The 23994-nt window shown below is 47.6% G+C and overlaps 1 protein-coding gene across 1 annotated transcript in view; it reads right to left on the bottom strand.

Annotated features, from left to right (window-relative positions):
* SLC13A4 (solute carrier family 13 member 4) overlaps window positions 1–23994 on the bottom strand; it is a 43360-nt gene that overhangs the window by 5549 nt on the left and 13817 nt on the right. Inside the window, exons 3-13 of the mRNA XM_055421321.2 lie at window positions 17524–17660; window positions 15436–15608; window positions 14917–14971; window positions 12257–12296; window positions 11287–11364; window positions 9423–9607; window positions 5520–5639; window positions 4156–4257; window positions 3723–3824; window positions 2939–3036; window positions 2610–2734 (exon numbers count right to left, since the gene is read on the bottom strand). Of these exons, the coding sequence (XP_055277296.1) occupies window positions 2610–2734; window positions 2939–3036; window positions 3723–3824; window positions 4156–4257; window positions 5520–5639; window positions 9423–9607; window positions 11287–11364; window positions 12257–12296; window positions 14917–14971; window positions 15436–15608; window positions 17524–17660 (1215 nt within the window). The remainder of the gene's footprint in view (window positions 1–2609; window positions 2735–2938; window positions 3037–3722; window positions 3825–4155; window positions 4258–5519; window positions 5640–9422; window positions 9608–11286; window positions 11365–12256; window positions 12297–14916; window positions 14972–15435; window positions 15609–17523; window positions 17661–23994) is intronic.

Below are 23994 nucleotides of genomic sequence, written 5' to 3' on the forward strand. Positions count from 1 at the left end.
AGTAGGTAGGGCTGGACATTGGAAATTTTACGTGAGTAATGAGGGAGAGAGGAATTACAGGTCTGCCTCCATGTTGTGGTGAAGGTGCCACCTCACTAGCCTGGAGATGGTCATTCAGCCTCAGCCCGTGTTAGGTTCAGGTCTCATCACGGCTGACATCAGGGTTTACCATCTGCCCATACTTCTTGTAAATATGAAATAAAGGCTTGAACCTTTTCCATTAGCAACACCTACACACATCAACTCAAATAAATGAATATTTCCACTTGGAGTATTTCATTTGGTTGGAAGATGTTCATCTGCCAATGATGAGGGCTCTCCCCATCCCTTAAAAATGAAGGGCACAACTGAGTTTATGTTCTTAAAAAACCCCAGGTTGCCCTATGCACTCTCCAGCTCCCCCACCCTCCCCCCTCTCCCTTCTCTAGTTGACATGCTCTGACTTTTCCTGTTCACCCTCCAGACTGCAAATGCAATAAAGAAATGAGGACTAGGGCGAGAAACGGGGTGAGACATTTTATGATTCCTCAAACTGCGGGCCCTACTCATGTTCTGCTATTAAGGACGGCCTCACTATGTTGTCAGCAAGCCACCCTTTCCCTTCTTCTCCAAGTTCATCAAAATCTCATTTCATCTCCACAGCACCCGGGCCACTTCATGGCACGCTCATAGACGACTGATAACCGAAGGGCTTCAGAATTCTCTCATGTAGCCATTTTTACCTTGAGCCACTTCCTTTTTTATTTTTTTCTCCGCTGACTGAGCTGTAAATGCAATATGTGTGAGGACTGTCTCAATTAATGGCGGGTGCAGTGCCTCGAACCTCTGTAATTTCTATTGCTTGTGACACATAAAACTCTGCTCACCAGACAAAGACAGAGGAGGCAGAGAAGTTAGCTGAGTGGAAGCAGTATGTTTTATAAAGAATTGGAGTATTATTTATCATGTTATCCAATAGTACTTGTAAGTAAAGTGAAATAAGGGCAGTTTTTTTTTTTTCAGGAGAACTAGCTTATACTATAATTTGAAATAAACTGATAAATAGACTGTAAAGTTAGGGGGAAAAACACAATAAGAGAAACCTTAATTTTTTAAACCCTTGGTATGAAAACATTTTTATTGAATTTTCCTCACTAATGTTAAGACTCTGAAATTATTTCAGATTCAGGAGGAATCACATATACCGTATCTAAATTATATTATTAAAGTAGTAGAGTGAGTAGGTTTTATAGCCATACCAACTGTACATGTACAATTTTGGTAAAAAAAAAATAAAATCTTGCCAGGCTAGGCTCAGTGGCCAAAACTAACCACTGAAATTCAACAAGGATAAATATAATATTATGAACTTGGAATCAGAAATATTGAAAGCATACATACAGAACTGATTGAAGGACTTGAAGCTTAATAATGGCTAACAATGAAAAGAACAAAGGGTATTAGTTGACTGTGGTTTCAGTGTAAACATTGGCATGAGTGCCAGTGAAGCCTTGTAAAAGCTTCCATAAAATACAGGATAGGGCTTGAGTTATTATTAATAACTGCTCATCTCTGCAATAGACTGACCACCCCTGGACTGTGTTTGATCAAAGGCAAAGTGTAGTGAGTCCTAAGGAGAGAGACCAGTGTGGTCAGGGGTCACTACTCCTATGAAGAATGGTTAAAGGAACTGGGGAGTTTTAGTTGGAAGAAAACATGATCTAGGGGAATATAATAAGTGTCTATTGTTTTAATAATTATTACTGAGGAGAGGGTTCCTGAGAAGAAAGCCAGACCAAGGAGTGGAAGACATCCAGAAGACCTGAACTGAAAGTCAAGAGTGACTTCTCTGCTGGCTGTGCAGGGCTGTTCCTGTCACCAGAGGTGTCCTGGAGGGAAGAAGTCTCTCCTGGGTGGGCTAGGGGACCCCGTGTCCTCCATGGTTCCTTCCAAGTGGAGGACCCAGGGACCTTATTACTGATGCAGATAGCATTGAGGCCCACACAATGGGCAGTCAAAACTGAGCCAAGTTTAGAATGGGTTAATGTGTTAAACATACAGAGAAGACAGGAAGCAAACAGTGAGAACCTTAACCATATTATTAACGGTTGTTTACTTCAGGAAAGGGTTAGGAAAATCAACCCTTTCCTGCCAGCCCCCTTTAAAAGATCTCATCCCAAATCCTCCCACTCAGGAAATCAGGGGGCATCTACACCCGCTTTAGCATAGATTCTCCAAAGGGCCTCAGGATAGGGATACAGACTAACTGAGGGATCAGTCTGGGGCATCTCTGGGCCCTTATACCTGTCACTACTGTCAGATCCCCAGACGGAGATGGCTACAAAGTCCAGTACTTCTCTTACCTGCAGCAGTGCGGGCCCATACACGAGATGTGAATGCCTGTGTGCCGGGACTCTAACTCTGCTCCCAGTAGTGCCATTTAGACGTTCCGGGTGGGACACGATGTCCATTCCTGGCTTCCCTTCCCAGAGACTTGGGTGAACATTCACCTCTTAGCACCTTTGAATCTTCCTTCCCAGAACCATAAGGACTCATTATGTAAATCCACTGGCTTTACATAATTTACATAATGAAAAATACTTGGCCCAATAAGACAACTCAAGGGTTACCTTGCTGCCAGAAGCCAGAGCATAGCCTCCTCCCACCAGAATGACGATCTCCCAGGGCATGGTCTTCTGGAAGTCCTTCCACGTGATGATGGGCTCCATGCCCAGTGAGGGTTCCCGATCCTCCCCTAGATCACAGGGAGACAGGGAGGCAGAGCCAGATGAACCCTCCTGGTTTGATTCATGGAGACAGGGGTCTTGATGAACGAGAGGATACTCTGCTATGCCGGGAGGAGTCAGAAGGGCTTTGGTAAGGCTCCTTCCAGAAATTTTGAATTTAGACCATTATTTGACTGGAGCCAGCCCCGACTCTTCCCGCGAACTCCTCTCACCATCTCTCTTTTTCCCGAAGCAAGGCTTCTTCGCTGGAATCAGGAAGAGGAGGAAGCCAAGGAACACAGAGACGGTGGCATCGGTGCGATAGCCCTTCCTGCCAGAGACAAGCAGAGCTGGGGGGAGAGTCAGGAGGCCCAGGTGCCACGCTGGACCCGCGGCAGCCTGTCTGGACGTGCTGCCTTTCTAGGGCACCTAGTCTAGTGGGGACCTCAGCCTTCCTCCTGGCCAGCTGCTCCCATGCCATCCACTGGTGGATTTAATGTCTGGAGGCAGGGCCTGGCTAGGGTAGATATCTTAGTGTGAATTTATGGACCTATTGGAAGGAGTGAGCAGGAGTTATTTTAGACAGAGGAGAAGAGAAAAGGAGGCGTTCTCTTTCCTGGGAGGGTCACAAGCTGGCTCTGAGAGCTTGTGGCCTGTGGCCCTGGCCCTCGGGAATATGGGGAGGCAGGACACGCCTCAGCCACTGCGACCATAGCCTTTGCAGGTGGTGTTTTACTGTACATTTTCTCCTTTAACTCTCAAAACAAGCACTTAAGTAGCAAGACCAAGGTCATGTGGATGGTAAGTGGCAGCCCCTAACCCCAACCCTGGAGGCAGACTCCAAAGACTGTTTTCTTCCTGAGTCTGCACTGCAACTTCTCTAAGAAAGGGGAATTTTTAAGAGGACAGAGTGCTTCCTGGGTTCCTGACTATCCCTAAGAGTCTAGGGGGGACCCTGGTGGGTACTGCCTAAAGAGTTAGGGTGAGGCGGTCATTCACAGAGACAGTATCGTTTACTTTTCAAAGAAGGAATCCCAACCAGGAACAAAGCCAGGCTCCCGAGTAAACCACAGCACAGTCATCAGGACGAAGAAGAATCCAGTGACCATTTCCGGGTAGCTGGAAGAGAAAACAGGAAGACCTCCTCCAGGGACTGGGACGTTTCGCTTGGCCTCCTCACTTTGCTTTGGGATGCTCTTGCGATCAGGGTTCCAGGACTGGAGACTTGAGACACAGCTTCTGCTCAACTACTTGGAATACAGCAACGGGGAAGGGTGGCCCCTAGGGCCTGGGGGCCAGCTTGACTTTGGCATTAACTAGCACCTCTATTTGCACTGGAAAACTCCCCCAGCTCAGGAGGCCACCAAGAACAAAGCTGCTTCTTTGCGCGCTTTACCTGCTGTGATTTTCTCCTGGGGAAAGAGAAAAAGGATGAAGGGCTGATTCTTACGTAATGGCTCCCAGCTTCTCATATTCCTCTTGGATCCTCTTCTCTGATAACTCCTCCCTTTTGGTCTTCTTCTTCTTACTCAGAGAGCAGGTCTCTTTAAAACTGAGAAGGGAAGAATGAGCAGAGGAAGGAAGGCCACTTCTGAAAGCAAGTGGAGAGCAAGTCGTAAGCAAACACTAAACCACTGGCTGTGACGGTTCTTCTCTCCCCCTGTTCTGCCTGTCAGGTGACCTCATCTGCCAAGTCAACACAGCTTCTCAGCAGCCTTCTCCCCAGCTTCGCGGGTGAACCTCTGGTATATAAATGTGAAGTCATGTCTCGTGGACTTGTGTGAGGGTATTTATGTTTGGTTGTTTCTACACATTCATCTTTCTTCTGCTTCTAGTTGGGTTTTTTAATTACCTAATTAATTAGGCAGCATCGTGTGGCTTGTGGAGTCCTGTTCTATTCTGAACCAGAATCGAACCTGTGCCCCCTGCATTGGAAGCGCAGAGTCTTAGCCACTGGACTTGCAGGGAAGTCCCTACACACTCATCCTTTACATAAGTGAGAATCATTGTGATGTGGCATATGTATGTAGATGCTTATGTATTTATTTTTTGCAAGCACACGTAGCAGTGTGTGTGTGTGTGTGTCTGTCTGTCTGTCTAGAGACAGGGTTGTTTGGGGTGAACGTGGGTATTAGTTTTCAGTTAGCAATACTGGGAGCATAGAAGTATACAGTTGTCATTGATTTGATGATTGTGTCTTGAGTTATTTTTTTTTAAAAGCTCAGCTTAGAGAACATTCCCTGAGCAATGGGAAAGTTGGGTCCCCTGGACTAAAAGCAAAACATCAGGTATATCTTTCCTTTATGTGTTTGAAACTGGTCAAATTTGGAGTAAGCATCGGTAATGGAAAGCTGGCTAAGTAGATTAATATTAGAAATGGTATTGCAAGAGGAATGTCTAATGTTATTTTGAGTGATATGAGCATATTTCATACAATTATTAAGTATAAATCAGTCACGTCTATAAAATTAAGCCTAAGGCAACTTCTACTTGGAGTCATTTCTTTAGAAATTAGTTCAAATTACTCTCCATGAAACGACATTAACTACTCTCCCATTCAGACTTTTTATGAATCCAGGCCTTCCTCTAACCAGTCGATTGACCTTAAGAACATTACATCGTAGAGCTCATAGAGAAGTGCAAAGTCCACGTGTCTAGAAAACATGATGCCTGAGTCCTTGTCTACTCCACTGCCTTCTCTTCTAAGCATCCTTGATGGTTATTTGGCAGCTCCCAGTTGCGTGTCACCCCCAGGGCTTGGGCTATGGCCCTGGATGGATGGGAGAGCCTTGCTCTCAGGGCCCTAGGACTCACTTGCAGCCCAGGAACAGCCAGTGCAGCCAGAACCAGCTGACCACCAGCATGATGAGGGAGATGGGGAAGCTGAAGAGGAACCAGGTGCCAAAGTTGACCACTTCTGCAGCTGGATACTGGCTGGAAGGGAGAGAACCAGGATAGTGGTTAGAAAAGGGTGGATTTCCATGAAGTATTTTGGGGGCTACTAAGTGAAAGAGGTGGAGAAGGAAATGGCAACCCACTCCAATGTTCTTGCCTGGAGAATCCCAGGGACGGGGGAGCCTGGTGGGCTGCCATCTGTGGGGTTGCACAGAGTCGGACACGACTGAAGTGACTTAGCAAGTGAAAGAGGAGAGTGAAAAGGTTGGCTTGAAGCTCAACATTCAGAAAACAAAGATCATGGCATCTGGTCCCATCACTTCATGGGAAATAGATGGAAAAACAGTGGAAACAATGTCAGACTTTATTTTTGGGGGCTCCAAAATCACTGCAGATGCTGATTGCAGCCATGAAATTAAAAGACGCTTACTCCTTGGAAGGAAAGTTATGACCAACCTTGATAGCATATTAAAAAGCAGAGACATTACTTTGCCAACAAAGGTCCGTCTAGTCAAGGCTATGGTTTTTCCCGTGGTCATGTATGGATGTGAGAGTTGGTCTGTGAAGAAAGCTGATCGCCGAAGAATTGATGCTTTTGAACTGTGGTGTTGGAGAAGACTCTTGAGAGTCCCTTGTACTGCAAGGAGATCCAACCAGTCCATTCTAAAGGAGATCAATCCTGGGTGTTCATTGGAGGGACTGATGCTAAAGCTGAAACTGCAATCTTTGGCCACCTCATGTGACGAGTTGACTCACTGGAAAAGACTCTGATGCTGGGAAAGGTTGGGGGCGGGAGGAGAAGGGGACGACAGAGAATGAGATGGCTGGATGGCATCACCAACTCTGTGGACATGAGTTTGAATGAACTCTGGGAGTTGGTGATGGACAGGGAGGCCTGGCGTGCTGTGATTCATGGGGTCGCGGAGAGTCGGACACGACTGAGCGACTGAACTGAACTGAAGCTAAATGGTCCTTAAGAAGACATACAGCAGAGTTAACAGTACAGCTAATGATAAAAGTATGGTAATATATTATCGAGAAGTCACTTGACAGCTGCAGCTGTACTGAGCCCAGCCAAGAATTATGAAATAAGCTAAAATGGCATCCAAACAACCAAAATTGATATCATGGAAGTGTACACGTCGCACTCAGGAGAATAACTCAGATCTGTTTCTTCTTAATTTATAAAGATTCTGATAAATTTACCACCCAAGACATAGACTAAAGGAATAGGAATTGTTCCAGAAACTAAACCAGAAGGGCAGAAACTCAGAGCTTGGGCAGAGTACTATGGTGTGAAGAGCTCAGATCCTGGGGACTCAGGTCTTAAACTTTGATCGATCCTTCCCCCTCCCATCTCCTTCCTCATTTTCTTCCCTTTTCCTTCATTCTCTCCCTGCTTTGGATCCCACCCCCACCTGTTTTCTCAGTGCCATCACTCTGTCAGTCATCCCCTCTCTCGAGTGTTTCATTATTCTCTCATCTGAATCATTCCTATCAGTGTTTAAATGTCTTTTGTCTTAAAAGCCCATTCTTGACCCTGTTTTGTTGTTCAGTCACTCAGTCATGTCCAGCTCTTTGTGACCCCATGGACTGCAGCACGCCAGTCTTCCCTGTTCTTCACCGTCTCCCTGAGCTTGCACAGACTCATTTCCACTGAGTTGGTGATGCCATCCGACCATCTCATCCTCTGTCGTCCCCTTCTCCTCCTGCCTTCAATCTTTCCCAGCATCAGGGTCTTTTCCAATGAGTTGGCTCTTCACAGATTTTCAGCTTTAGCATCAGTCCTTCCAATGAATATTCAGGACTGATCTCCTTTAGGATGGACTGGTTTGATCTCCTCGCAGTCCAAGGGACTCTCAAGAGTCTTCTCCAACACCACAGTTCAAAAGCATCAATTCTTCAACGCTCAGCTTTCTTTATGGTGCAGCTCTCACATCTGCAGATGACTACTGGAAAAACCACAGCTTTGACATATGGACCTTTGTCAGCAAAGTAATGTCTCTGTCTAGGTTTGCCATTGCTTTTCTTCCAAGGAGCAAGCGTCTTAATTTCATAGCTGCAGTCACCATCTGCAGTGATTTTGGAGCCCAAGAAAATAAAGTCTATGACTATTTCCATTGTTTCCCCATTTATTGGCCATGCTTTACCCTCCCTTTATTATCACCCCATCTCTCCCCTTCCCTTCACAGCCAACTCTGCATTTCCTCATTTCCATCTTACTCCTCAAACTACTGAAATTTGGCTTCTTTTCAGGTCACTTGACCAAATTGTTCTTGCCTAGATCACCAGTAACCTCCATATCATCAAATCTAATGGATACATTTTTGTCCTTACTTTGCCTGGTCATTCAACAACTTTAAACAATATGGACCACTTTCTTCCCTTGGGTAGAATGACACTAGATTTTCCTCTTCTCTGTGTGATGCTGTTTTATTCTCTCTTTTCTAGTCTAATTTAAATGATTTTCTAAAAAAAAATTTGCTTATTTATTATTTGGCTGTGACGGGTCTTAGTTGCAGCATGGCGGATCTCTCACTGCGGTGCCTGTACTCTTGAGCTGTGGTGTGTGGGCTTCATTGCTCTGAGGCATGTGGGATATTAGTTGCCCGACCAGAGATAGAACCTATGTCACCTGCATTGCAAGGCAGAGTCTTAACCACTGGACCACCAGGGAAGTCCCTAAATGTTTGTGCTTAATGTTTAGGCCCCTGATCTCCTTACTCTGTGTGTTCTTCCTGAGTAATCTCCATCACTCTTAGGGCTTCGGTTTCCATATGCAAGTCACCGGGACCAGCTATCATCTACTTTGTGGGGCCCAGTGCAAAAGGCAAATGTAGGACCACTTGTTCACTGACAGCAGGACATTAAACCCCACATGAGGCCCTTGTGACCCTGGTGGCCTGGGGGTGGCACAGGTGGCCTACCCGCGAAGACAGCTCTGCAGGCCACCCCAATTCCACATCTGTGTCTTTAGCCTAAAAATGTCTCTTGAGAGTCAGGAACGTGTCCACCTGTACACGTCCACTTCCCTATCAGCATTTCCTCATCTTTACCCTCGTGTAGGTCAAGGGCAGCTCTGTTTCCCCAGCTGCTGAAGTCCCTGCTCTGACAATGAGTCCAGGGCTTTCCCTCTCTTAGGCTTTTCCTAATCCGACCTCAGAAGCTCGCTCAGATTGGGCCATTTCTCCTCCCACTGTTATCCAGGCCGCCATCAGTTCTGTCCTGTGCAATGGCCGCAGCAGCCCGGATTGTCTTCCTGCCTTTTCCTTCCCAAATTCCATTGTCCACTTTTAAAATCCCGAATGAGTTTTCAAAACTGTAAATGTGATCACCTCACTCCCTGCCTATAATTCTTCAAAGGCTTCTCCCAGCCTTTTCGGATGAATTTCAAGTTCCTTCATGGGCCCTGTGAGGCCCTGTGTGGTCTGCACATCCACCTCCCTGGCCTCCTTTCGCCCTCTGCCATTGTCTTTATTTTCTCTGCTCTCTTGCCTCTGAGCCTCCTACAAGCCTCCTCCACCCCTGTCTAGAAGATCTCCCTTTGTCTAGCTTACTCCAGCTCAGGCTCCAGGTCTCTACGTTCATGTCACCTCTTTGGGGAGGCATTTCCTCCCTTTAGACTGATCCCCCCCACCCGCCCCCACCACCCTTGCACAAACCTACCCTTCTCATCACATTTAACTGTAATGACTTAATCATTTCTCTGGCCCTTGGTACAAAAGCTGCTCTGATTCTATTTTCTGCCATATCCTTAGCATCCAGGTCTGTTCCTGACACATGATGGTTTGTAAATACTTGTTGACCAAGTGGATTACTTACTTGTTGAAGTGCTCCAAGAAGATGAGGCTGGTGGAGGTGCCAATGATGGTGGTCAGGCCCCCGATGGTGGCGGCATAGGAGATGCTCAGAGAGAGGCACTTGCAGATCATTTGGTCGTGCTGGGACTTGTACTTTCTTTTGAGCTCCTGGTTCCTGGAGCTGGGGGTGAGGACTGGTGGCTTTTCCTACCAAAGGAAAGTCAGTGAACTTCTCTAACCCAACCTGGGCTTCTGGCCCACAAAGCATGAAAGACCATTGTGCAGCGGAAATGTTTTGAGCTTGGGTGTCAGATGGGTCCCAGTTCTAGTTCTACTCTTGACCTGCTAGGGCAGCCCCATCTGAACTATAGTTTCTTCTTCTGTAAAAGGGGAAAATCCAGTTTCCTCTGCCAGGTTGTTGTAACGAGTAAATAGAAAGTACTTGGAACACTTCCTGGTATTTAACAAATGGTAAGCTATTAATATTGTTATTTTTGTTGTTATGAATATTAACAGTTATGTTTTTTACTTGAATTCCAGTAAAACTGACTGCTCTCCACTTCATGTTTAAGTACCAAATGGAAGATGGCTATTCTCTGTGGAGTTACAATACAGTCCTGGTTGAGAAATGACTAAAAAATAAGCTTTGCATTATAGAAAGAGTCCAGCTTTCACTGGACAGAAAGTCAAAGTGTGTTTCTCTCCTCCCTTCTTTCTCACTTTTTCCTTCTTGCCTGTTGATTTTTCCTCCCCTCTTTTCTCCTCCCCCTCAATTTGCGTAGAAATCTCAGCCTTGCCCTGGTCTGTTCAGGCCCTCCTTGGTCCATGTGATGGCCTTTCAAGGTCAGAGGTTGCTGACCTCTGATCTCAGCTCTGAGCTTAAGAAGCCAGTGCCCCTCTGTCCTGCCAGGCCCATGAGACTAGGAGTAGCCTGGTACAAATGTCACCAGGCCAGGCCATGGGGAGGCCGGTGGGCAGAGGCCACCCTGCCACAATTCTCAAAGCCCATAACCTCTGCACCATCTTCCTACAAGGGCCCGGAAAAGGCTGGAGCCTTCCACATTCTCCTGAAAGAGTCCTTGATTATAAGAGCTGGAGAAGACTTCAGAGAGTCTCTCATCCAGTGGTTTTCCATGATCCTTTCTCCTAATGAAAACTGACACGGACCTCCAATAGAGGAAACAAATATGGCGTTTAATGGGCATATATCGATGTTTTAACTGAAAGTGCACTTGAATCAAGGTTCTCCTCTTACTAGCTCCAAAGCCTTGGGTACATCTCTCTGCATCTCTGTAAAAATGCAGTTCAAAGTTGCTACCTCGTTGAGCCAAGACTAGAGAGCACATGCCCGGCACAGTGCTTGGTATTTAGTAAACAATGGTATTTATTTATGACGATGCGGATGCTACATAATTGAGATGATTTTGATGAACACCGAAACTTGACATCTCGGGTTATAAGTAGGAGGTGCAGAGTGACGCCAGCTTCCACATCTGTGTTACTTCTGCATTTTGTTTCAGTGATAAAAGTACCAGGAAAATCAGGGAACAGAAAAGTAGTTGCCTTGAAAATCTCAGGATACGTGAACACAGTATTTGCAATGCCCCTGAAGCACCTTTGAGGAGTAGTGTGAACACCTCTGATCTAGACTGAGCCTCGGTTTTAAAGCGGACAACACTGGGGCTTGGGCAGTGGGATAACTTATCGAAGTCAGCAGCGAGTGGGATGCCTTGTCTCCATGGCACACGCAGATCTCACACACAGGTGGCTGAAGTGGCCTGGTGACAGTCCGCCTGCCTGACACCCTCACAGCTGCAGGAATAGTGCCCCCTGGGAGCTCGGGTGCTTCACGAAGAAAACAGGATCGGGAGGTACCGCTCCATTACCTGGGATGGGTGCTGCTTCCTGCCTGGGAGGTTTGCTGTTTTGGCAGAGTTGGTGACTGTGGGCACACCATTCCGGTTCTGTCGGGACAAAGACCATCACACCATCAGAAGGAGGCTGTGGGGTCTGGAGAGACCACTGGATCACCCTGGTTGGGGGGCGCCACACCTCTGTCTCCCCTCCCTGGGGACTTGGGGAGCAGAGCCAGGGTTAACAGGTGCCATCCCCACTGTGCCAGCCTCCTTTTCACAGATTCCTGTCTGACTGGAGCCAAGCACCCCATTTGAAGGGGTTTTTGAAATTTGGAGAAACATGGCTCTATCCTTAGAGGAGAGCTTGGCTTTCTAGAACTCCATTAGCTCATGAAGAACCCTTCATTTTAACAGAGAAAATGAAAAAGAAAATGCACACAACCAAGGTGAGAAGTGATGTAAAACCAGCCCGAGGGGAAGGGGCAAGGCTGAGCAGTGTGTGGGCAACTTGACTTTCACCTTTAAACTGTCCCCTTTTGTAGTATGATTTTTGTAAATGAACCCCTCCTGAAAGGAGTCTTAAGGGTGAATCCGTGGATGGCTGACTATTGGGTTTCTGTGAGGAAAGGTTAGTTAGCCTGTCCCTTTGTGAAGCTAAGCCCAGAAACCAGGCCTGGGGTTCAGAACTGCCCAAAGCTTCACATGTCCAGGCTCAGGTGAGCACCTCTCTGCCCTCACATCTGAGAAGGCCACTGGGCTCTCGACAAGCTGCCAGGCATCTCTGTCTCTGAGTTACCTTTTTTTTTTTTTTTTGTATAATTGTTTTTTTTGGCTGCATTTTGCGTCTTGCAGGATCTCTGTTCCCCAAGCAGGGATCAAACCTGCAACACTTGCAGTGAAAAGGTGGCATCTTAACCACTGGACCGCCAGGGAAGGCCCCGTGAGTTATCTTGAGGGTCTGTTAAGTATCTCAAAGCACGGAAGAAACCCAAGGCCATACCTTGTTCTGTGTCAGGGAACTGAAGTCTGCATTCGACGTGCTGTAAGAGAACAAAGGAGGTGGGAAAACAGCAGTGGCCCAGAATGGCTGAGATGGGGATTCTCCACACATTGGTGTTTGGTGTAACGGGCCCTTCTAGACTCGGGTGTTCTTGGCTACCAAGAAGACGACTCTCACTTTGGAGAGATGTAGTAAGGATTTGTGGGGACAAGGGCAGGGTGTTTCATTTGAAGGGAAACCGAGACTCCTCATAATAGCTAACATGGAGCTGAGCGCTCAAGAATGGATTTCAGTCCTCACGACCTTGTTAATCCTCACAGCAGATCTGTGGGGCAGGTACTGTTACCTGCATTTACAGGGTAGGAATCTAGGCAGAGGGAGGTTACTAGCTTCACCGGTGGGCCTGAGTACTGAGAGGTGGTGCCAGAGAGGAACGTGTCTGCCTGCCTGGAGAGCCTGGGGCTCTGGACTGTGGTCTTACTGGCAGACCATCTGGAAGGAGAAAGGTGAAATGCTTCTCTCAGGCGAACAGGAGCAGGGAGGGCCAGGGCCACAGGTGGTGAAAGGCACAGGAGGTAGGGGCGAGCTTCTCAGCAGCTGCTGCACCCCGCAGGATGGGAGTCACCGCGGGTGCCGAGTCCCTCCCACCCCGGCCTCTCTCCAGCTCTGCCTTGGGGAGAGAGGAAGGTGGGGATTTAACACCAGCCTTACTGACTTCCACATCGCACTAAAGGCATGTTTCTGGTCTATCTTAGCTCTGAGGACAGTGGGTCCCGTGAGCTCAGCCACTGGGAAAGCCAGTGAGGTGCTGGACACACGTGCAGGACGTGGGGCCCTGCGGTCGTCACCCCTCTCCAGGCTCTATCAGGAGTTGGTGGAGCTCGAAGGGAAACGTCCATTGGAGGGAGTTGTCAGCTTGGAGGGAGTATTGTGATATTTCCCTGTCCTCCTTCCCAAATCGGGTGAGGAGGCTGGTGAGGAACACCTCAGACTGCCATCCTGCTACCCTCACACCACCCCCAACCCTGGAAACCCCCTCCCCGGACACACCCCCATACCCACCCCCAGTGCTGCTGAGAGAGTCCAGGGACACCCTGAGTTTGGAGGCTTTGGAGTTTGGGACATGTGTTTTCATCTGGAAAAGAACAAGGGCAAGAGCCCAGTGAGCGCTGCCCAGGAGGCCAGAGTGAGAAGGGAGAGGGCCCCCTGCACCAGGAGCAGCTGGTGCTTTCAATGTCCAGTGGTTCTTGCTTGAGGGGAGGCCCACAGGGAAGGTGGCTGGGCCACTGCTCACCGTGAAAAGGCCCCACCACAGAGGCAACCCCACATGGAAGGGGCTGGGGAGTGAGCCACCTAAACACACAACCAAGGGGGCCAAGCAGCTCTCCAAGAGCAGCTCATGCCATCGGGCCCTGTGCAGAGTGGCCTCCAGGGGACACTGTAGACGCTGAAGGGAAATGCCCGATGTGGGAAAGAGTAGGGGACCTGAGTCCCCGGGCACTGACCGCACTCTCCAGTACCTCCAGCCAAGACCCTCTGTGCCCCTGTCTCTTTCCTGCTCCCTACAGCCTCTGTCCTGACTCTGGAGAAGTCAGAAGTAGCAGAGAGGGTTGGTGAGGGGAGGGCAAGGTAGAGGAAGACGGAGAGAAAAAGCCAGCTGCCTGCCCCGCTCACGGTCACCTCTCATCCGGCAGACCTGGCTGAGCAGGGGCTGAGTGTGAGCACGAGAGTGTGGGAGAAGCTTCACACGAGAGTGAAGTTTTGACGCGAGCCTGGACTGGATGGCCGAATATCTGACAATGAGATGGTTCTAATATCTGGAAGGAGCCGTGGGGTTTGCCTGAGACATCATCACGGGTGGGGAGGGAAGGCCAGTGTGTTATGATCGGAGGCAGGTGGGAGGAGGGGCCCCCCTGCATCTGTTTCTCCACATAGTGCTGGCCTCACTCACTGTGGGTTCCCCATTTTTTTAATGAAAAGAGCAAATCGCATAACGGAGCTCTAGTACAAATCCAACTTTTAAAATGTCCTGTTCATCACAGTCTTCCTTGAAGAACACATATTGATATCAGATGTCCAAAAGAAATCAGCTGTTCATGAATCCGCCTCACATGAGTGTTTGAGACCAGATTTCTCCTTTTCTAAAAAAGCTTGTTTTCATCATCACGTGGCTCTCTCACCAACTGTCCCGTTATCCCCTATGTGCCACTTAATTTTTCCTTGCCGTATGTAACAAGACCAAATCTAGTAAGACCATATCTAATTCCTGTAAAATACTTTGTGGTTCTCTAAGAGTCTCCAGCGATATCTAATATGCAAGACTTTCTTCACTGATTGATTTTTAAAATATCATTCTCCCAAGAGGGACATCAATTTAGATGAGATTCTACTTGGGAGATGTATGCACAGTCTGTACGTCCCATCAGGTTCAGCGTAGTCTTTCCCCCTCTTCCCTCAGCCCTGCAGTACCCAGTTTTGAAGGGAGTTGCTGTCAGGACCTTGGGCAGAGAGGAAATCGGGGCAAGTGGTGGTGGGGTGGTGGTGGTGTGCCAAGTTGCTAGTGTGGCCCGCCCAGCTGAAAGGGCTGTTCCCCAGGCTCTTTCCTGACCTCTGGTATGGACCTGGCGGGCTCCGCCTGGGAAGAGGGCAGTCATACTCACTCTTCATTGACAAAGATGAGTTCCAGGGGAGGTTGGCTGTTGTTTACATCGAGATCTACAGCAGCAAAGGAAACCAGAAAGTGAGATATGGAGTCAGGGTTTGACCCTGAAGGGCAGGAGCTCCGGGCTGGGGCTGGACTAGGGGGACCCAGGGGCATGCAGGCTCCCGCTGGGCCTGGTGCCTGGCAACTCCCCTTCCCTCCGCTCTGAGGATGTGGTGAGACTCAGGGACACAGTCAAAAGCCTGGGGTCCTGGGCTAATCCTTGAGCATCCGGGGGCAGGGAGCAGCAGAGGCTGCTGGACACAGGGCAAGAAGGAACAGCTGGGAATGGGGGTCACAGGGAACCTCTGGATGAGCAGGGCTGGAGGTTAGGGGATAAAGGGCAGGGGAGGGGGGCATCAGAAGACGAGGGGAGGGAAGCAGGGGAGGGGATGCGGTGGGAGCAGTGCCGAGCTGGGAGGTGTCACTGGAGGAGGGGTGGAGGAGCAAGGGGGAGGTGAGCTCCAGCAAACTGTACTGATGGGCTCGGCCTCTTCGGCGCTGGAGTTGCCGGCCACGAGCTGCTCCTCCTCGGCACTGACCAGCTCCTGCAGCACGGCCTCCACGATGGGCATGACCATGGCGGTGGTGGACGTGTTGGAGAGCCACATGGACAGCAGCGTGGTGCAGCACATGAAGCAGAGCAGCAACCTGCAAGGCAGGGAGGGGGTCGCGGCGGGGGGTAGCCTCACAGCATGCCCACCTCCCCAGGCCCAGCCTCTGACCTCACGGGGCTCCCTCAGGGCCTCCTCCCAACCCACCGGTGCTGGCGTTTATCCAGAATACTGGGGTTTTACGTCATAAACTTGGTACTCCCAGGGCTTGGCACAGAGTAAACATTAAAGATGTGAAGACGTGTTGAATGAATGAAGCTCACTTCCTGGGCCGGTGTGGCCTTGGCATCCCCCCCACCCCGCACCAAAAAAATCCCTTACTAAACAAACTGAAGCAAAGAGTAGCTTTGGTCATAGGGTCACAGGGCATGGACTTAACTGATTCCTCATCTCTCTGTGGAGAGAGCTTGGTGACGTTAGCTTGGTGATGATGTGTGTTTCTTTGTGTGGGTATAAAGGAATTCTTTTTTGGCCCTTGCAGCCAGCAAACCTCTGAATACCTTTACATTCCTTGCTTTGCAGTCATGTCACCATAGTTATTAGTGACTGAATAGAGATGAATGGATGGGGCTCATGGTTCCGCCCACTACTTGTTCCACTGCTAACACGTTGAAAGCTTAGCCCTCAAAGGCCGCAGTGTTCAATTTCACTGTGTGCACTTTTTCAAGCTGGTGTCTTAAAGAGTTGAGGCTTGGAGAAAGGCTAACAGATAACATTCAGGTTCTCCTTGACTTTGAAAACATGCACTGTGTGTACACATATAGTTCTCATTTCCATAAGAGAAGTCAACATAAAGACATCCCGTGTGGATCACCTTAGGTGGGATCACCGACTGTGCAGAGTTTGGGGCCAGCATGTCTGTCCTATGGATCATGACTGGGTAGGTGCCAGAGCCCCAATGGAGCCTCTGTTTAGGCTGATGGAGACAACACTCTGTCTGATTTGGACCCTCACCAGCAAACAGAAGGCCCCACGGGGGTGGAAGGTGTGATGAACAGAGACGAGTGGAAACACAATGGGATAAACATTCTCAAAGATGGTATTCAGGGGTTTGAAAGAGCTGCAGAATCCGAGTATCATGTGTGGAAGTGCCAAACTGTCCAGCAGGTCGAGTGTGGGGTACAGTATTAGGTTATTATTGAGTTAGGGGGTATTACTTAGCTTAGTACCGAGTGAGGGGGTATTACTGAGAATTATGCTGAGTTAAAGCTGTGGTTAAGTGGGAGACGGGAACATCTTTTGAATTATAACCTAATGACTAATGTTGAAAACGAATACCATATTATTTATTTAGACTCTGTTGGATTCCCAAAGGAGCCAGGGAAAAAGGGTTGCAAGAAAGTTGTAAGCTAGAAGGAGGTGAGGACAGTATTCCAAAGGGAAGGGCAGGGTTATTATCGAATAGAGTGGGAGTGAGTTCACACAACACCATCAATCCTGACCTCCTACACATTCCCAAGTGCCCCTCCTGACAGCAAAGAGAGAAGAGGAGACAGCTGAGGGACTGCAGATCGGGTCAGACGCCACGTTTGACAGGCCTGTGGTCTGAACCAGTGACAACAAGAACTCGGGGTGGATGGCAGGAAACTGCCACGCCTCCTCAAATGACAGAGGAGAAGACACCACTTTCTCGTCCAGCTTGTTACCTGATATACCAGAAAAAAGGTTGGGAAACAGTTTACATTGGTTCATCTTGTTTTATTGAATGAGCCCCTTAGATGTTGTACCTGCTGCACTGGGAGTCTAGGCTACTCAGGTTATTTAGATTGTGACAATAAAGGACACTAAAGTCTCCGTTCCATGGTCACAGTCCCTCTCCCTGGAGGGGGAGGAGGGAGCCTCATGGCCCTGGTGTCCTCCCATCCCTTTTGGTAGAAAAGCTCAAGTGGATAGCCCTCTGACTGTCCAGGGGGCCCACTGGGAGCTGGGGAGATGCACTAAGTGTGACTTACATGCCCGGCTTGGCTCCGGCCATCAGGACCATGCGCAGAGCAATGCGCTTGTGCAGGTTCCACTTCTCCACGGCCGCCGCCACGCAGATGACGCCCACCAGCAGCAGCGTGGTGTTCTTGAAGTACTCGCCCGCCACCTGCGGAGGCCAGGGTGGGTCACCCCTGCCCGACGCGGGGCCCAGCCCCCGTCCGACTAAACTCACTGTCAACTACAGGCTGGCAAGCAAGAAGCAGGGAGATGAGGTTTATGAAAATAGCTAGCTATGGTGTGTATTACATATATGGGCTGCCCTGCTGGCTCAGTGGCAAAGAATCCACCTGCCAATGCAGGAGACTGCGGTTTGACCCCAGGGGTCGGGAAGAACCCCTGGAGGAGGAAATGACAACCCACTCCAGTATTCTTGCCTGAAGAATTCCATGGACAGAGGAGCCTGGTGGGCTACAGTCTATGGGTCACAAAAGAGTCAGACATGACTTAGCAGCTAAACAACAACAATATTACATATATATATTCTACCTTGGGCGGGTGCTGTGCTGCTTTGTTGTCACTCACCAAGTCGTGTCCGACTCTTTGCGACCCCATGGACCGCAGCATGCCAGGCTTCCCTGTCCTTCGCTATCTCCTGGAATTTGCTTAAATTCATGTCCATTGAATCAGTGATACTATCTAACCATCTCATCCTCTGCTGTCCTCTTCTCCTTTTGCCTTCAATCTTTCCCAGCATCAGGGTCTTTTCCAGTGAGTTGGCTAAGCACATTACAAAGATTGTTTCATTTAATCCTGCCAATACCTCTATAGGGTAAATAGTCTTCTCCACTTTTTAACAGATTAAAAAACACCTATTATGAATATGATTTCAAAGAATAAACATTAACAATTTTATCTTGTGAGTGAAGTGAAAGTCGCTCAGTCGTGTCCGACTCTTTATGACCACATGGACTATACACAGTCCATGGAATTCTCCATGCCAGAATACTGGAGTGGGTAGCCTTTCCCTTCTCCAGGGGATCTTCCCAACCCGGGGATCAAACCCAGGTCTCCCTCATTGTAGGTGGATTCTTTGCCAGCTGATCCACAAGGGAAGCCCAAGAATACTGGAGTGGGTAGCCTATCCCTTCTCCAGCAGATCTTTCTGACTCAGGAATCGAACTGGGGTCTCCTGCAATGCAGGCGGATTCTTTACCAACTGAGCTATGTCCTTAAAAATTATGAAAACAACCTTGGGTCTGTCCACTAATGTTATTTTCTTTAGCTTTTTAAAAAACTATGTTCATTTTCTTATTAGAAAAACACCTGTTCACTATGGAAAACTTTAAAATATAGAAAACAAATATAAAATTACCCTCAATCTTACTACTGTTAATACTGTGGTATATTTTCTTCAATTTTTAATGTCTATATAGATACATAATTGGATTTATATAGTATGTGCTGGCTTTTATCCTCCGTTTTTTTCATTTGACATTGTACTTTGATCATTTTCTTTTGAGACTTAAATTTACTGGAAAAATCCATGCTCCTGGCAGCATGAAATACTATAGAATTTACTTAGCCATTTTCCTTTTGTTGAATATTTAAGTTGATTTCTTTTCTTTCTTTCTTCTGCTTAAATCATTAAGATTATATGAATGTGATTATTTCCTTAAGATGGAGTTCTTGAAGGTGTCTTTATAACTTGCCAAATAATTACAAAGTTCCAAAGGGTCCCAAAATGATAATAGTGCAAGGAATATCCTACACTGTATCCATTTTTGTTTGTTTCTGAACCATTTGAAGGTTACATACATTTTGGCCCTTTATCCCTAAGTATTTCAGTGTTTATTTCCTAAGATTAGGGGTTCTCTCTCAAACAACCATCGTACCAGTTGCCAGCTTCTCCTTGCATCTTAATAATGAGAAAATTGAGACTGAGTCCTGTTCAAAGATGTTTCCTATGTTTGGGGTCCAGGACTATCTCTTCATTGATCCCCTCCCTTGGAATATTCTCTTCTTATCTCCGCTTTGATGAGACTTCAAAGCCAGTTTAGGCCTGGTGCCCCCCAGAAAATCTTCTGTGTGCCTCTAGCCTCTGGCTCCAGAACGTTCCCATGGGTCCTGTTAACTCCACACATATCACAGAGCACAGAGGACAGTGCTCAGTCGTTGCCTCGTGCTTGTGCTGTTTATCTTTTCACGTGCACCTCGCTGGTCTCTGCGGAGAAGGCGATGGCACCCCACTCCAGTGCTCTTGCCTGGAAAATCCCATGGATGGAGGAGCCTGGTGGGCTGCAGTCCATGGGGTCGCTAAGAGTCAGACACGACTGAGCGACTTCACTTTCACTTTTCACTTTCATGCATTGGAGAAGGAAACTGCAACCCACTCCAGTGTTCTTGCCTGGAGAATCCCAGGGACGGGGGAGCCTGGTGGGCTGCCATCTATGGGGTTGCACAGAGTTGGACACGACTGAAGCGACTTAGCAGCAGCAGCAGCTCTTGTCTCTTAACTGAATTCTAGGCTGCAAAAGGCCAAAGAGCATGTTTCTATATCTCTTAACACCTAATAGGATAAATTGAAAAAGTAGACACTCAGTAAATACTGAGTCACATACAAGAGAGTTGTTCCCAACAATGGGACCATGATATAAACTGAGAGGAAAAGATATAGAAAAGTTGAACTCCTAACTTAGAAACCCTCTTAAAGTGAGAAAACAATAACACTTCTGACTGCAAGAAAGATCAAAACTGAACAGGGAAGGGATTGCAAATATAGTAAATTCTGTGATGTTTGAAGTAGATGGAATTTATATAAACATAGTGTTGAAATTTGATTATTGAATTATATGCCTGTACTGAGAGATGGAGGAGAATCAGGTGATGTAAGAGTACAAAACCCTCATTGACTATGATCAGAAGACAACTGATAATGTCTAAAAGTGATAACAATTAATATGTGTATGTTAAGTTGCTTCAGTTGTGTCCAACTCTTCGCGAATCTGTGGACTGTAGCCCATCAGGCTCCTCTGTCCATGGGATTCTCCAGGCAAGAATACTGGAGTGAGTTGCCATGCCTCCCTCCAGGGGATCTTCCCGACCCAGGGATCGAACCCACCTCTTTTATGTCTCCTGCTTTGGCAGGCAGGTTCTTTACCATTAGCCCTACCTGGGAAGTCACAATTAATATAGGAATATCATATAGGACTGTGGCACTTAATACCAGAAGAAGTAGTTAGCAAAGTTAAGTTATTTGCTCTGGGTTGGGGGAGGTAGGTGGAAGAGACAGCTATTTTTTTTTATTATGATCTTTTTCAATATTATTTGATTTTTTAACCCTGCTAGGAGCACTTTGGTAAGATAAGAGCTGCGCCAGAAGGCGACCTGCTCCATTTTCCCTCTTCTCTCTTGTTCCCCCATGGAGATTTCCTTGTGTCTGACTGATGCGTTCTGTGCTGCAGAAGAACCATCTTTCCTCTTTGACCATTTGCTGGAAGAAAAGTCCTGTGCTTCTCGTTAACCTAGTCCTCGTCCTGGACCCCAGCTCTCATGGACACTGCCACTTATTCTTCCGGAGGACAGAGAAGCTCTGCTGGGCTCTTGACTCTGGAGGAGAGTGACCTCTGGGGGGGACAGGGAAGGCTTGGACCCTGATGGTGGGTGGAGGTGCTGCCCCCTTGCGGGAGGTAGAAGCACTGCTGGGAAGGCCAGGGCTGGCTGAACTGGCCCTTCCTCACTGCCTGCTCATGGTCCCAGGCAGCGGAGAGGCAGCTTGGTGGTGGAATCAGTGTTTCCCTTCCCTCTGTTAATCAAGGAGGGAGACCTGCAGAAGACCTGAGACACAGCTAGACCTGGGCGATGGTCCCCCACTGGCCCCACGACTCATGGCCCTCTGTGAAGCTTCTAAAGACTCAGTGCTACCAGGGTTACTTTCCCAGGGGACCGACTGACAGCCTTTCGATTTTCTGCCTCTTTGGCACAAATCCTAATAGAACTCCAGTTTGTGATGGCCTTTCAGGAGGCTCAGAGCCTGCACAATAGGTGGGACTACTTTCTCTGGGTTCCTCTCAAAGGGAAGGAGTGCCTTCTGCATACCAGGAATGTTGTATTTTGCATTCGCTTTCTCATTTAAGGTGAGGAAACAGACCCAGAGAGGTTAGGGAAGAGGTTCCAGGGTCCCTATGTGAGGGGTGGAGTCGAGATATCAATCCAGGTCCCTCTGAATCTAAAGCTACCACGCGACATGCCATTCATGGTAGCCAACTGGAAACCATTCATCTAATTCAACCCCAGGGGAAATTCTTGGTCCCTCAGACAGCATGGGCCAGCCCACATTCCTTATCTTTATTCACAATCACAGTCCTGACGTTGGCCCCAAATACCTGGGCCTGCTCCAGTGGAAGCCCCAGGCTCAACTTTAGCGGGATAGTTGTTAGTTGTTTAGAAAACAACTGTGCCCTTTTCTTATTTGGTGTTTGGTGGGGTCTGTTCAGACATCCTCCTACCCCCTAGTGAATGATGCCACGTGCTTGGTGATTTAGCCTGGGTGTGGTCTGTGATCACGAGATAGTACCGTCAAGTGGGGAAGAGCGAGGGCTCTGGAGTCAGCCAGGACTTGGCTGTGTGACCCTGGGCAAGTTATTCAACCTCTCTGGGCTTCATTTCTCTCATCTAAAAAAATAAATGAGGACTATATGACTCCCAGTCTTTTGCAAAGTTGTTGTGAAAATTAAATGACACGTGCAAACCAGCTAGCCTGGCCCGCCACCTTGACAGCTGGGGTTTCTGGTTGTTCTGCTGTTACTCAGTGGTCCACTGTCCGGGTCTGTGGACAGAGAAGGCTGAGACACAATAAGTAAAACCCTATCTGGTGGTGTGTCGGTGAGTTTTCTAGCCCACTGATTTTTCTTTTACAATAAAACCTTGGTTATTCAGAACCCCTCTGGGAGTTCCAGGATTCTTAAGGATTATTTTAATCATTTTCTTAAAATGTGTTGCATCCTCACATTTGCCATGAGCCTTCCTTTCCCCACTATCTAACTTCCAAGACTAATATTCTGTGAGTTGGGAAACTAGATAATGGAAATCATTAGAACTATTTGTAAAGAAAAATTAGTTTCTAAGATGAGAGTTCCTCCCGTGGCTCAAGTGTGTGGATTCTGTGACATTTATGTTGGCAGTATTATTGCCTTTACTGCTTTTCTGCTCTGTGGTTTTTCTCAGTGTGCCAAAACCCTGGGCTTGGAGAGCAGAAGTATATCCGGACAGTGTTTAAGAAGAGATGGGCTCAAAGAGACGGCTTTGAAAAGGTGGAGCGGAGGATAGCAAGCTGAGGCTCTGGAGTTAAGATGACCTGGGTTCAAACGCCAGCTCTCACAGATGGTCTGGGACCAAACATTGAACCCAGATACCCTCATCACTCTGTGTAGTAATACACAAAACGTTGAATCCATCATAATGTGTGCCTTACGTAAAATGATGCAGGACAGGCCTGGCATATAGGAAGTCCTCAGAAAAGGCCCATTATTATTGTTAAATGAAGTGAAAAGATGAAATGCTTCAAGATGAGATTCAGGGTCAGGAATCAGGTATGACAGCATGACCATGTAGAGAAAGAAATTAAATAAGAAGGAGCAAGGTGGATCTCAAAGAAAAAGATTCTTCCAAACTTTCTTAAGTGAAGGGTGAGGACATCTCGAGGGTTTTCTAACCCAGCCTGGACTGAGAGGTTCAAAGACCTAAGTGCTGAGCAATGTAGTCTATTAGTGAACTAGTTCATTACTAGTGAATTGCAGGTGACGTCTCTCAGTGATGAGCTTTTAAAAACATCACTCTCTTTGCTTGTGGGATTATTTATTGCTATCTAGATATGTCAGGTTTTAATTGTTTTTACAAAGTTGTTGCTGTTGTTTTTTAATAGGAAGAGGGCAGTTGTGGCTTTAATCATAGAAGTCTGAGGAGAACAGAAATCTGGATGTTGATCTTGGTTCAGTGCTTTTCTCACTAAGAACATCATCAAGGGCATCATCAGGGAGAAAGACAGAGATGGACCAACCAATCATTCGTGAGGATGAGCTGGGCACTCTGATGGGCACTTTCTCACTCAGAAAGCTTTTAACATCCTCACAACTCCCCATGAGGCAGATTGTTCTGATTGTTTCTGATTTTCCAGGTGAGTAAATGGTTACAGTTTAGAGAGGCTACACAGGGAAAGAAAAGAATGTTGCCCATTCCAGTTCTATAAGGATCAAGCCCTTAGCTCCTGCAGTCATGCACCCTGAGGGGAGTGCAGGATGGAGAAAAACAGGAAGCCTCTATACTTTGGGTATTGGCCCTAAATAGTTAAGATGCACATCTAAGGAATCATTTCAATGGCTCCAGATCCTTATATCTTCTCATAAATAGAAAAGCACTAAAATCATTAACTGGAGATGTCTGTTGTGATTAGCAGTAGTCTTCTGATGTTTGACTACATGTTTTTTTTTTTTCCAGAAAAATAA

This window comes from Moschus berezovskii, chromosome 3 (assembly GCF_049115385.1).
Source record: "Moschus berezovskii isolate FMDL1 chromosome 3, NW_MosBer_1.0, whole genome shotgun sequence".
Classification (NCBI taxonomy): Eukaryota; Metazoa; Chordata; class Mammalia; order Artiodactyla; family Moschidae; genus Moschus; species Moschus berezovskii.